Genomic DNA, 15,286 nt, shown 5'->3' on the forward strand with positions numbered 1-15,286 from the left:
GCTTCCACGCAGTCTCTCAGGTACCCAGCCTCACCAACAGAACTCTACTGCTCTACAGAATGTGGTATGTTGTCACCAATCTTAGCATTACTACAGCTGTCAAGCATCTCACTAACCAATAATCATATATTAAGCTGACCTTTCTCTACACATTAACTATAACTATATTCTGCACCCTCTCCTTTCCTTTCCCCTACATACTCTATGAACGGTATGCTTTGTCTATATAGCACGCAAGAAATAATAATTTTCACTGCATCCCAATACATGTGACAATAATAAATCAAATCAATTTTACCAACTCTATCTTTGATGGAGCACCACTCTCATTCTCTGGCTGCATTCACTGTATAAAACTCTTTTCCAGGTTTCTGTTTTGTATTCCTTTGATTTCCCAGAATTCTCATTCCCTAGTTTCTGGCTGCTCTTTATTTTCTGGGACTTGTTTTCTGCCCCTTACTCCATTGTCCTGCCTGTACTCACAACCTCTGAGAACACCATCTTGTTCTGTGGGCTACTCAGTTTCAACTGAAAACAACTACTTTTCAGTGGATCGCTAGTTGCTAAGCAACAGCATAGTTATTGAAACCCCTGTAATTGTCTTTACATCATAAACCTTTAATTACAATGCAGTGTCAGTTTAAAGTGAAACTAAGATCGAGAGGGACGGAGGCACCATGTTTAACATGAAGCTAACTGAAATGTTAACCCTTTCTTAGCACACAAATACTGAAAGACAAATTAAGTTTAAACTATTTCACAGTAACAGACTAGCGCACACAATGCTACTGTTCTCTGTACATCGTATGTATCATACTACATAAAACACAGATACAGTGCATTCATGCTAACACAATGTGCACTGTCAGTGCACCAAGACAATGTATTAGGCTCAGCTATTTACATTCTACACATTCCTTGCACAAGATTTTGTTACTCACCATTCCAATAGTTACAGATGGAAACACACTGCCCGAGTTGAGTGTAACAGAAGTGGTAAAGATTGGACTTCACATAATGTGGGAAAAGCCATTTCAGGTAATCGGTATCTGTTGAAGAGAGAACAACTCTGTCACTACACTCAGAGGGCGCGCGTGCACGCTCCGACACACACACATCCACACACACTGGGGAGAGTGAGATTTAACATCCTGAAATATTATCAGATATTTGACATCATGCTATAGTTAAGAAAGCCCACCAACGCCTCTACTTTCTCAGAAGACTAAGGAAATTTGGCATGTCAGCTACGACTCTCACCAACTTTTACAGATGCACCATAGAAAGCATTCTTTCTGGTTGTATCGCAGCTTGGTCTGGGCTCCTGCTCTGACCAAGACTGCAAGAAACTACAAAAGGTTGTGAATGTAGCCCAATCCATCATGCAAACCAGCCTCCGATCCATTGACTCGATCTACACTTCCCACTGCCTCGGCAAAGTAGCCAGCATAATTAAGGACCCCATGCACCCCGGACATTCTCTCTTCCACCTTCTTCCATTGGGAAAAAGATACAAAATTCTGAAATCACGTACCAACCACCCGATGAAGTTTCTTCTCTGCTGCCATGAGACTTTTAAATGGTCCTATCCACTGATCTTTCTCTACACTCTACTGTAACTGTAAGCACCTTACCCTTTCTTTCTCCCCTATGTACTCTATGAACTGTAGGATTTCTCTGTATAGTGTGCAAGAAAGAATACTTTTCACTGTATTCCAATGCATGTGACAAAAGTAAGTCAAATCAAAAATTTATACAAACACGCACAGACCCACAGGCATATACACATATACAAGAAGACATGCAAACACACAGGGAGATTACAACATGAAAACACATGTACATACTCACACACCTTTAGATTTTCCTAGATAAGTGCTTGAATCCTGGATCAGTGCACTATCTTACCTATAACATCCCCCTGTCTAAAATGGAGAGAACTGCACTGATCCAAAAGTGACCTTTGCTATGACTGCAGCTATCAGTAGTTTCCACCTGACTGGGCTTGTGCTAGTTAACCACTAGATACAGCATCTGTTTCCAAGGCACGGGCACAATTAACATTAATAACATTTAAATCACAGTCGCCAGATCAGTTCCAGCATTAACACTTGCTAATAATTAATGATATCTCTTTGTGAAGATACTATGCAGCAAGTCCTGCTGTTACTCTGTTATCTGAAGAAGGAGTTACCAACATTTGTTTACATTCAGTTCCAAGGTGCAACACTGTCCCAAAAAAGGATATCTACTGTCCATTGGCTTGTGCCTTTTGTAGAGTAACTGTTAACTGTGCAGAGACAGGATGTGAACCAAAAACTCTGTGACAAAATGTTGCTTAATGGAGTGACAGAGGAATTAACGCAAGCAGATGTTCCTAACACTGAGATAACGGAGTAACATGGCTCTGGCTGTACCGTATCTTATCACAAAGACAGCCATTAATTATTAGCAAGCGTCAGCAGTTCTCAGTCTCATCTGGTCACTGTGTTTTAAAACCTAAAGCAGGAGAAGGTCCCACAGTGAAACATCATTTTTCAAAACTCATTCATGGGATGAGGGTATCCCTGGCATTTATTGCCCATCCCTAATTGCCTTTGAACTGAGAAGACATTGCTGCAGGTCTGGTGTCACACGTGGGCCACACCAGGCAAAGATGGCAGATTTGTGAACTAGATGGGTTTTTATAACAATTGACAAAGGTCCTCCTTAGATTCTAAATTCCAGATTTGTTTTTAATTGAATTCAAATTTCACCATCTGCCATGGTGGGATTTGAACCCAGGTCCCCAAGGCATTACCCTGGGTCTCTGGATTAATAGTCCAGTGACAATACCACTGTGCCACCACCTCCCCGTAAATCAGAATGTAAGACATAGGCACTAGAGCCTCTCAAACTAACCTATATCCCTTAATTCCCTCAGTACTGAAGGATTTGTCAACATCTCTCCTGAATATCTGTGATGATGAAACATCCACAGCTCTTTGGGGTACAGAATTCCAAAGATTTAAATCCCTCAAGCAGGATGTTTCTTAACTCAGTCTATCTGATTGTGAGCCTGTGTTCTAGATTTGTGGAATTGTTTCTTTTAGCATCTACTCTGCTGAGGGCATTAAAACATTTTATGTTTTAGTTAATTCACGTGTCAGTCTCCTGGGGATATAGCTCTAATCTCTCCAGTTCTTCTCAAAGGTCAATCCCCACATCCTAGTAGACATTTAGAGACTCAAAGATTAATTAGGAACAGTCAGCATGGCTTTGTGAGCGGAAAATGTCTCACAAATTTGATTGAGTTTTTCGAAAGGGTAACCAAGAAGGTAGATGAGGGCAGTGCAGTTGATATTGTCTACATGGACTTTAGCAAGGCCTTTGATAAGGTAGTGTGTGGAGGTTGTTGCATGAGGTTAAATCTCATGAGATCCAGGGTGAAGTAACAAATGGATACAAAACGGGTGATTGTAGAGGTTTATTTTTTCAAACTGGAAGCCTGTGACTAGCAGTATGCCTCAGGGATCAGTGCTGGGTCCACTGTTATTTGTCATTTATATTAATGATTTGAATAAGAATATCGGAGGCATGGTTCGTAAGTTTGCAGATGACACCAAGATTGGTGGCAAAGTGGACAGTGAAGAAGGTTATCTCGGATTGCAATGGGATCTTGATCAATTGGACTGACGAATGGCAGATGGCGTTTAATTTAGATAAATGCGAGGTGGTGCACTTTGGTAAATTGAACCAGAGCAGGACTTACTCAGTTAATGGTTGGGCATTGGGGAGAGTTACAGAACAAAGAGATCTCGGGGTACACGTTCATAGCTCCTTGAAAGTGGAGTCACAGGTGGACAGAGTGGTGAAGGCATTCAGCATGCTTGGTTTCATCGGTCAGAACAATGGATACAGGAGTTGGGACATCTTGTTAAAGTTGTATAAGACATTGGTAAGGTCACATTTGGAATACTGTGTACAGTTCTGGTCACTAGTATAGAAAGGATATGATTAAACTAGAAAGAGTGCAGAAAAGATTTACTAGGATGCTACCGGGACTTGATGGTTTGAGTTATCAGGAGAGGCTGGGTAGACTAGGACTTTTTCCTCTGGAGTGTAGAAAGCTGAGGGGTGACCTTATAGAGGTCTATAAAATAATGAGGGGCACAGATCAGCTAGATAGTCAATATCTTTTCCCAAAGGTAGGGGAGTCTAAAACTGGAGGGCATAGGTTTAAGGTGAGAGGGGAGAGATACAGATGAGTCCAGAGAGACAATTTTTTCACACAGAGGGTGGTGAGTATCTGGAACAAGCTGCCAGAGGTCGTAGTAGAGACAGATACAATTTTGTCTTTTAAAAAACATTTAGACAGTTACATGGGTAAGATGGGTATAGAAGGAGATGGGCCAAATGCGGGCAATTGGGGCTAGCTTCGGGGTTTAAAAAAAGGGCAACATGGACAAGTTGGGCTGAAGCTATGACAATGACTCTATTAACCTGTATAATGAATCTTTGCTGCAATCCCACAATGGAAAATCAAATCCTTCATTAGGTAAGGCAACTAAAACTGCACGCAATAATTATACGGCACAGTGATACAGTGGTTAGCACTGCTACCTCACAGTACCAGTGACCTGGATTCAATTCCAACCTTAGATATCTGTCTGTGTGGAGTGTGCATGTTCTCTGTGTCTGTGTGGGTTTCCTCTGGGTGCTCCGGTTTCCTCGGGTTAGGCTGATTGGCCATGATAAATTGGCCCTTAGCATCAGGGGTGTTAGCAACGTAAATAAGTGGGGTTAGGAGGATAGGGCCTGGGTGGAATTGGTTGTTGGTGCAGGATTGATGGACCAAATGGCCTCCTTCGACACTACAGGGATTCTATGAGAAAACAATTTCAGGCATGGCCTCTCCAACATCCTTTAGCATTCTAACGTAAAAGCAAAATACTGCAGATGCTGGAAACTTGAAGTAAAAACAGAAAATCCTTGATTTAACACCACAGTTGAAGGATGATAGTGCAGCACTCCCTCAGTGCTGCACTGGGAGTGTCTGGCACCGTTTTGTACTCAATCGTCAGGAGTGAGGTTTGAACCCTCGACCTCTAACTCAGAGCTGAGAGCGTGATTCACGTGGGATAGTTTTAAATCTGTATCCCCCGTCTCCTCAGACACCCAATTGAGATTACTTAAGTTTTTTTCTACACACAATGCAGCCAGTCTTCCTGGGCTTGGATTAAAAGTTGCTCCTTGACATGGCTAACCCACTGCCTCACGCAAACCCCCATTCAATCCAACTTTCCAGATTCTCAGCCACTCCCCACACAGTGAGTGAGGGCAGGTCTGCAACTCACCTCCATATTGACCAAGCTGAGGAGAGGACAGGGATATCAGGGTGTCCACATTGTGGTCTGGCAATGTGGAGAGGATACCTCGACAGACCAGGCCACCTGAAAAACAAGAGCAGCAAATACACACTCAGTTTCTTAAAGAACACTCCACAGAAATGGGTCATGAACCTTACTGCTTTCCTGGGGAAATCTAGACTCCCAAACCATTCAAATTCTTACCTCGATATCAGGGTGTTGGGAGTCGAGGTTGCATTGAAAATGGTGCTCAATATCCTCCGTCAAAACAACAATCGGTCAATCCAATCAAATGCAGGGAGGCTGGGAATTGGTGAGGGGAGACTGCAATATAGATTCTTATTTGCAACTCAACTGTTAGGAATTTGGAAGTTAATGAGAGATGAAAAGGAAACAGACAAGTAACAGGATTAGCAGGCATCTGGAGGAATACTGAGATGTGTTTTGCCCAGTAACAAGATTAGAAGGAGTCTAGATAAATCGAGGTGTTAATTGCCATATCAGAAACATTGTTTGCTAGAAATCAATGGGGCTATACAAAATGAAAAATTCTAAAGCAAGGAATTTGGGAGATAAAGAGTTGAATCCTCAGGGTGGGTTATCAAAGCAGCTGAATGATATAACTGCAAGCACCCTCTTTTGTTGGGGGGGGAGGCTAGTTTTCCATCTAACAGCCAGAGAGGCCAGTTTCATTTATGATCAGAGCCAGAAAGACCTGTTTCATTTAACAGCAGATTATAGATATTCTAGTCTCAAAGACAGTTCCGTACCCACGCTGAACCAGCAGCAGATATTGTCCCAGTCTCGGTCATCTAAGCTGTATTATGCAATAACTATAAGCTACATTTGACTTATAGAAGTACTGAAAGTGGATGTTGCTTGGGAAAAGCGGTGTCTTAGTGAGTTCAGGGAATGTGGGTATATTTTGTGAACAAGAGGGAATTTTAGCTAAAACAGTGTTTAGTTGTTAATATACTTAAGTGACAACCAAAGCAGACAAGACCCAAAGTCACACCCATCAGCAGAGAAGGCTGAGGTAGGATCTGACTGAAGTTCATCAGATTATGAGGGGTATAGAGAGAGTGAGTAGGGAGCAGCTGTTCCCTAGTTGAAGGGTCAGTCACGAGGGAGCACAGTTTTAGGGCGAGGGGCAGGAGATTCAGCGGGGATTTGAGAAAATAAAAATTCACTCAGAGGGTGGTGGGAATCTGCAAAGCACTGCCTGGGAAGGTAGTGGAGCCTGAAAACCTTAACCTTGAATAAATATTTGGATGAACACTTGGAACATCATAACATTCAAGGGTATGGGACAAGTGCAGGAATTAGTGGTAGATATTGTCAGTACAGACTCGATGGGCTGAAGGGCCTTTTCTGTGCTGTATGACTTTATGACTATGACACTCCCATCCCTTCTCCACCACAATCATCATTTCCATGTGCAAGCAAGAGTGCAAAACAACGTCCAACGAAAATATCCTGTAATAGCTCTGAGTGGGGTTGTGGGTTCAGCAGAGATGCCCTGAATCACGTCATATTATTGTTGGCTCTGCTGTAGGTAAAATAATACCTCAGAGATTGTTAGTGAGTCAAAATACAGTGGCTTTTATTTCAAAGCTTTGGCTTTTATTTCAAAGCTTTGGGAGAAACTGGTTCTTAACAGCGGACTGCCAATTTCTCATTGAACACAAATACAAGTGGGCATTTATACATCATGAGTCCCAGCAATGATCACAACACAAACTTTCAATTCCGGCCAGAACTCCGGGTCTTCCTTCCTTCATCACAATTCAACCTCGGAATTGACCAGGAATTACTATCCATCTGGCAGCTGCAGTCATGACACAGTTTTCAATCCGATCATGACCACAAGGCCTGTGGCAGTACCAGCATCTGTGTCTTTGAAGTTACTTGTGTGGTCCCACACAAGTACTGTCCCAGTAAGCGTCTTCCTGTCAAAAGCTGGTATCGTAATCTGCCATCTGTGTAACAATATTCAACTAATACAAACAGGTAAGGTTTGCAATGTCTACAAAATAACAGTCACATTTAACTATCTGCCTTTATAAAAATGAGAGTTAAAGAATGTAACACATGAACAAATAATTTATATTAATGCCAGGAGTAGTATAAGCTTGAGGAGATCAAATATGAGGTATTGATCTTGAATGATGGAGTATGAGCTAAATATTGTGATGCTGTGTGTATACAGTGAAATGTATTTTGTTTGTTCAGATTTTATTCTCCCAATAAGTTCCTGGGATCTCAAACTTTGTCTAAATTTAAGCAGATGGTCCCTAACCAAACGTATTAGGGTGGCTGGTCTAGGATCCAAACACTGAGAAGCAGCAACTGAGTGAAATAACTTCACAGACTGTGAGGACATTCAACCAAGAATAAGAGACGCATCAGCTTAATACCTTCAGACTGTGAGCATTGCTCTGCAGTGGAGGGGGTGGAGCTGGAAAGACTAAAACTGCAGTAATCGTAAACACAGGAAGAACTTGGTTGTTAAAAAAGACCACAAAAGGTCCTGGCAACGTGAGTGAATTCATTTCAAATGTGGCAAAAATGTCGTTGGAACTTCTATCAGTGTTCTTAGAAAAGGGCAAAGCAAAAGGTCAAACTACACGGTCCCATCAAATACTCCAAACACAGATAAAGCATGTGTTCCAAGCAGAGTAAAGCTCCTGCTACACTACCCTATCAAACAGTCACAGGGCTGGGAGAACCAGATTTAGCTGATGTTACAATTTCCCATGCATTGTCCAGCAAAGTCCCTCTGACAGTAAATCAAAATATCCAACTTCTCAAAGGAAAGGGGGCTCTTCAGAATTATATGAAAGCATCAGTGATGCCCAGTTTGGGTTTCATCAGGGTCACTTAGTTCCTGACCTCATTACAGTCTTTGTTCAAACATGGACGAGAGAGCTGAATTCCAGAGGTGAGGTGAGAGTGACAGCCCTTGACATCAAGGCCGCATTCGACTGAGTGTGGCATCAAGGAACCCTCGCGAAATGGAATCAATGAGTATCGAGGGCAAGCTCTCCACTGGTTGGAGTCATACCTGGTACATAGGAAGATGGTTGTGGTTGTGGAGGGTCAGTCATCTCAGCTCCAGGACACCTCTGCAGGAGTCCCTCAGGATGGTGTCCTAGGCCCAACAATCTTCAGTTGCTTCATCAATGACCTTCCATCCATCATACGGTCAGAAGTGGGGATGTTCGCCGATGATTGCACAATGTTCAGCACCATTCATGACTCCTCAGATACTGAAGCAGTCCATGTTCAAATGCAGCAAGATCTGGACAATATCCAGGCTTGGGCTGACAAGTGGCAAGTTACATTTGCGCCACACAACTGCCAGGCAATGACCATCACCAATAAGAGACACTCTAACCACCGCCCCTTGACATTCAATGGTGTAACATCAATCAAGCCCCCACTATCAACATCCTTGGGGTTATCATTGACCAGAAACTCAACTGGACTCACCACACACACACAGTGGCTACAAGAGCAAGTCAAAAGCTAGGAATACTGCAACGAGCAACTCACCTCCTGTCTCCCCAAAGCCTGTCCACCATCTACAAGGGACAAGTCAGGTGTGTGATGGAATACTCTCCCCTTGCCTGGATGGGTGCAGCTCCAACAACACTCAAGAAGCCTGACACCATCCAGGGCAAAGCAGCCCGCTTGATTGGCACCACACCTACCAGCACACTACCCCTCCACCACCGACGTTCAGTAGCAGCACTGTGTAGCAGTATCTACAAGATGCACTGCAGCAATTCACCAAAGATCCTTAGGCAGCACCTTCCAAACCCAGGACCACTTCCATCTAGAAGGACAAAGGCACCAGATAAAAGGAAACACCACCATCTGCAAGTTCCCCTCCAATTCACCATCCTGACTTGGAAATATATCACCATTCCTTCGCAGTTGCTGGGTGAAAATCTTGGAATTCCCTCGCTAACAACACTGTGGGTCAACCCACTGAACATGGACTGCAGTGATTCAAGAAGACAGCTCACCACCACCTTCTCAAGGGCAACTAGGGATGGGCAATAAATGCTGGCCAGCCAGCGATGCCCATGTCCCACAAATGAATAAAAAAGTTTGAAACAAAAGTGACTATTAATAAATACAGATTGAATAGAGACAACACTGACAGCACCGTGACAACCAATGACGCGAAGGCAGGGCAGGACTGGTGGATTTCATTTATTGAATTTCCAACCAAAACGACAGCAAAGAGACTGTGGATGTTGGAAATCTGAAATTTAAACAAAAAAGTGCTGGACATACTCAGCTGACTGGGCAACATCTGTGGAGAGAGAAACATGATGTTTCCTTAAAATCATTCGACAGCAAAGAGAGTGCAGCTTAACTACAGCAAGCTGGTTTTGCAATAAGATACAGTCAGTGGAGGATAGTGACATCAGACAAATTAAATAGATTTTAAAAAATCAACTCTGTCCCTTTGAGGTAGTATAGTTTCTAGGTGCAATTGACAGGTGAAGTCACCCATTCTAGCCAGGCCTTGTGCAGCCAGTATAACAGATGAATAAATATATCCACGCCAGCCTTAATAGTCTTGGTTAAAACGTTCTGAAATCTTGTGCTGTGAATGTTCTCACCCCCGACAAATCATACCTTGCGAGTAGCAGATCATGTGAACACCGTCCGCTGCATTTTGCATGATGGGATAGATGGCCTCTTTGAACCCATCCACCTGACTCCACAGTGACTTCAGGCTCTGTGTGTGATCAAACAGGTCGATGACTGTTACATTGGTGCCTGGATGTGTCTGAGAGGAGACAGAAAAAGAGACCACTCCATTGGTAATTCTTCAAAGCTCGTTTCTTTCAAACAGTTCTTACAGCTACTTTGCCCTTATTCATCACAATTTGCCTCCCCAGGATATCCCAAAGTGTCAGCCAATGAATTTGTTTCGAAGTACAGCTGGTGTTAGGCAGAAGCCAATCTGTTTTGGAGAATTCCAACATTCTGCAAACCAACTGAACCACAAGGATATAAATATGTTAGAAGCTGTTCAGAATGTTTAAGAACATAAGAACATAAGAAATAGGAGCAGGAGTAGGCCATCTAGCCCTTCAAGCCTGCCCCGCCATTCAATAAGATCATGGCTGATCTGTCGTGGCTCAGTTCCACATTCCCGCCCTCTCCCCATAACCCTTAATCCCCTCTCTTATCAAAAACCCATCAACCCGCGTCTTAAAAATATTTAGCGAGGCAGCCTCCACCACTTCAACGGGCAGAGAATTCCAGAGATTCACCACCCTTTGAGTGAAGAAGTTCCTCCTCAACTCCGTTCTAAAGAGCCCCCCCTTTATCTTGAGGCTGTGCCCCCTAGTCCTACTATCCTTTCTGAGCGGGAAGAGTCTCTCCACCTCTATCCTATCCATCCCATTCATCATCTTATATGTCTCAATGAGATCTCCCCTCATTCTTCTAAACTCTAACGAGTACAAGCCTAGTTTATTCAGCCTCTCCTCATAGCTCAACCCCCTCAACTCCGGCATCAGCCTAGTAAACCTCCTCTGCACTCCCTCCAAGGCCAAAATATCCTTGCGTAAGTACGGCGCCCAAAACTACACACAGTACTCCAGCTGCAGCCTCACCAATGCCCTATACAGCCGCAGCAAGACCTCCCTACTTTTATATTCAATCCCCCTCGCTATGAAGGCCAGCATCCCATTAGCCTTCCTGACCACCTGCTGCACCTGCAAGCTGGGTTTTTGTGACTCATGCACAAGGACCCCAAGGTCCCTCTGCACCATCGCCTGCTGCAGTTTTTTGCCACGTAAGTAATAATCCTTCCTACCATTATTCCTACCAAAGTGGACCACCTCGCACTTGCCAACATTAAATTCCATTTGCCAGTTCCTGGCCCATTCGCCCAGCCTATCTAGATCCTTCTGTAGGCTCTCCACACCCTCCGCACAATTTGCCGTTCCACCAATCTTGGTGTCATCAGCAAATTTTGACACCATACACTCGGTTCCCTCCTCCAGATCATCTATATAAATGGTAAATAGCTGAGGCCCCAGCACCGACCCCTGGGGCACTCCACTAGTCACCAACCGCCAATCCGAATAGCACCCATTAACCCCCACTCTCTGCCTCCTATTTGACAACCAATCCCCTATCCACGCTAACACCCTACCCCCAACTCCATGTCCTCTGACCTTCTGTAATAACCTCTTGTGAGGTACCTTGTCAAACGCCAAATAGACTAATTCCAGGAATAGGTGGGTTGTCCTATGAGGAAAGGTTGGAGATGTTAACTTTGTGTCCACTGGAGTTTAGGAGAGTAAAGTGCAACTTAATCAAAACCTTTAAGATCCTGACGGGGTTTTGACAGCATGGATGTGGAGAGGATGTTTCCTCTTGCTAGAGATTCGAGAACCAAGGGTCACTATTTAAAAATAAGGGGTCACCAATTTAAGACAGATGAGAAGAAACCTTTTCTCTCAGAGGGTGAAATTCTCTTCCTCAAAAGGCAATGGAAACATATCTTTGAATATTTTTAAGATGTGGTGATGCTGGCGTTGGACTGGGGTAGGCACATTTAGAAGTCTCAGGTTAAATTTAATTACCTGTAAAAGATTCACATTCCAACCTTTATCTTGCAATTGAGTCTCTGTCTATATATGAATCCAACTCTCCACTCAGCTGATGAAGGAGCAGTGGTCCAAAATCTCATGTTACAAAATAAACCTGTTGAACTTTAACCTGGAGTTGTGGAATATTTTTAAGGCAGAGTGAGGTACAGTCTTCATTAACAAGGGGGTGAAAGGTTATTGGGGTTAGGCAGGAATGTGGGGTTAAGGTTACAATCAGATCAGCCACTATCTTAATGGATGGTAGTGCAGGTTCAAGGGGCTGAGTGGCCTACTCCCAGTGCTAGTTCGTATATTCTTACAGCAAGAACAAATGTTTACCCAATGTGGCAAAGCCACCTCACTCCCAGTACAAACGTGCAAGTGAGGAATTATTAACAAGACAACCTTCAGCAGAACCGGTGTACAGGCAAAAGAGTCATTTGACTGCAGCAAAGTTTTTTTGCCAATAAAATGCAATCACTGGAGGATAGGTTACATCAGGCAAATTAACTACACAATAATCAGTCCCTCCCTTTGAAATAGTGTGGTTTCTAGGTGGGATTAACAGGAAAAATCAAGCAATCATCTCCATTTTAGCCAGGACTTGTGTGGTCAGTATAATTACAATCATCTCCATTCTACTCGGGACGAGTGTGGTCAATATACAATAATAAACTTGGTTTCAGTCTCCAGTTATTGTCTCAGTTGTAAAAGTGTAACATGACCTTTTATGAAACACCAATTAAGCTTCAGCTAGAGTACTGAGTCCGATTCTTGGCATCAAACTTTAGAGAGGATATTGAGGCCTAAAGGCTGAGCAGATTTACTGGAACAGTCTGAGGGCGAGGAACTTCACTTACACGGTGAGGCTGAGGAAACTGGGGCTATTCTCCTTAAACATAGAGGGATAATTTGATAGAAGTGTTCAAATCTTCATAGGGGGTTGTTATAGACGAAATAAAGATTAACTATGACTAGTGGCAATTAGAGGTTACAGATTTAAAATGATTGGTAAAACAACCAGAATCCATTTTAAAAAACATTTTTAAAAACTGCTGTGATCAGAAATCTGGCTGAAAAGATGGTGGAAAACAACACGGCCATTTTGTTTTAATAAAAGGATTGGATAAATCTATTTCAATTAACATTTTCAGGACTGTGGTGAAAAGAGTAGGGAGGATAATTGGACTGCAAAGAGTCAGTACAGGCACAATGGGTTGAATGGCCTCCTTTTATACAGCATCACACTACAGATATGAACCAGTCGGTGCGAACAAGGAAGCCGCAGCATCTTTGAAATAGTTCAATGGTGTTGAACAACAGTTAAAAGCATACAGGGCCAATGAGAATAACATCCCACCATCTACAGGTGCAGTATCTCATGTGGGTAAAAGTGGAGGGGAAATTTAAAATGCAAAGACAGCTTTTCAAGAAGAGCTTTCAAAGGGACCTTGCTAAACAGGAACAGCAAATTATTGGCTGCTTGTAAATAAAATGCTTAATATCATCAATTATATACTGCTGTTATTTTGGACAGATGTCTGTGCCCAAAAATGTCCAATCTCCCATTCTGTAAACAACACGGAGTCAATGTCACAACACAAACACTGCTGGTGTTTTGCGTGGACATTACAACATGCAAGTGCGTCTAAGACTCTAAGGAGTCAAAGATTCTGCACTTCAAAACTGTTGCAAAATTGGGACCTTTTTGTTGATGTTTCAGAGACAGAACCCTGTAGTAAACAGGAAAACACCAACTCCAATCTGTATTTGTGTTGATTAATGTCAGCCCGGTTAAACACATTGCAACTAACCTCAAGCAACTGAGCTGTGGCAACCTGGAATACCTGTGACTGATGCTCATTCATCACTACTGGAAGGTGCAGAATGAGGGATGGAGTAGCATTGACACATGGCAGCAATTTTAACCCAAACCACTCTTTGGGAATCGGTATTGGATGGGTCACTGGTTTCACACCTCACCTAATGTGACCCTCTGTTAATGTTAACAGTGAATAATATTAGGCTTCAGGTGACTTCCAATGAACACAGTTTCACAGTTGGGCTATGTCTGAACTCTTCCTTCATCCACCTCTAACCTGTCCATCATCTTCACCGTTGCTACCAGGATGTTGCCTGGTTTGGAGGGTATTGGCTATGAGGGGAGATTGGAAACTCTTGGTTTGTTTTCACCTGAACATTGAGGCTGAAGGGCGACCTGATAGAAGTTTACAACATTATGAGAGGCATGGATAGAATGAATAATCGGGGTCTTTTTCCCAGGGTAGAAATCTCAATTTCTTGGGGGACGTAGGCTTAAAGCAAAAGGGAGAAAGTTTAAAGGAGATGTGAAAGGCAAGTTCTTTTTGCGCAGAGGGTGCTAAGTGCCTATAATGCACTGCCAGAGGGGGCGGTAGAAGCAGATTCAATAGCAATCTTTGAGAGGCAGCTTGTCTGATACATGAATAGACCGGGAATAGAGAGATACAGACCACAGAAGGACTTTAGTTTAGAAAGGTGTCATGTGACAGTGCAGGCTTGGTGGGCCGAAGGGCCTGTTTCCATGCTGTACTTTGTTCTAGAGATTGATAGTGTCGTGGTAATTTGGGTGTATTAGTAATCAGCACAGGCTAATGTGCTGAGGACATGAGTTCAAATCCCACCACGCCAGCTGGTGGAATTTAAATTAAATTAATGAATCCAGAATATAAAACAAGTGTCAGTTACTATCATTGATTATTGTAAAAATCCATCTGGCTCACTTGTGTCCCTTCAGGAAAGGAAGTCTGTCACCCTCACTGGGTCTGGCCTACATCTGCTTTCAGATCCACTGCAATGTGGTTGACTCTGAAGTGGCCTAGCAAGGTTAGTTCAATGACAGTTAGGGATGGGCAGCAAATGCCTGCCTTGCCAGCGATACCTATATCCCAGGGGTGGTATGGTGCCACAGTGGTTAGTACTGCTGCCTCACAGCACCAGGGACACAGGTTCAATTGCCGACTTAGGTCACTGTCTGCGTGCAATCTGCATATTGTCCTTGTGTCTGCATAAGTTTCCTCTGGGTGCTTTGGTTTCCTCCCACAGTTGGAAAGATGTGCTGGTTAGGTGTATTGGCCATGCTAAATTCTCCTTCAGTGTACCCGAACAGGCGCCGGAGTGTGGCGACTAGAGGATTTTCACAGTAATTTCATTGCAGTGTTAATGTAAGTCTACTTGTGACATTAACAAATAACCTTTAAAATCTTTAATAAAAACAAAAACTTCATGCCTCAACACTCCCTCAATCACCTAAACATGAAGGTTTTGCGTGAT

The 15,286-nt window shown here is 43.2% G+C and overlaps 1 protein-coding gene across 3 annotated transcripts in view; it reads right to left on the reverse strand.

Moving 5' to 3' along the window:
• Positions 1-15,286, reverse strand: part of LOC145337538 (lysosomal thioesterase PPT2-A-like) — a 32,739-nt gene that overhangs the window by 14,308 nt on the left and 3,145 nt on the right. For all 3 annotated transcript variants that reach the window (XM_080182330.1, XM_080182328.1, XM_080182331.1), the window contains exons 3-5: positions 10,002-10,155; positions 5,337-5,432; positions 942-1,049 (exon numbers count right to left, since the gene is read on the reverse strand). In XM_080182330.1, the coding sequence (XP_080038456.1) occupies positions 942-1,049; positions 5,337-5,432; positions 10,002-10,155 (358 nt within the window). The remainder of the gene's footprint in view (positions 1-941; positions 1,050-5,336; positions 5,433-10,001; positions 10,156-15,286) is intronic.

The sequence above is a fragment of the Carcharhinus amblyrhynchos genome, unplaced genomic scaffold (genome assembly GCF_965287045.1).
Source record: "Carcharhinus amblyrhynchos unplaced genomic scaffold, sCarAmb.v2.hapA scaffold_52, whole genome shotgun sequence".
NCBI classification, from domain to species: domain Eukaryota; kingdom Metazoa; phylum Chordata; class Chondrichthyes; order Carcharhiniformes; family Carcharhinidae; genus Carcharhinus; species Carcharhinus amblyrhynchos.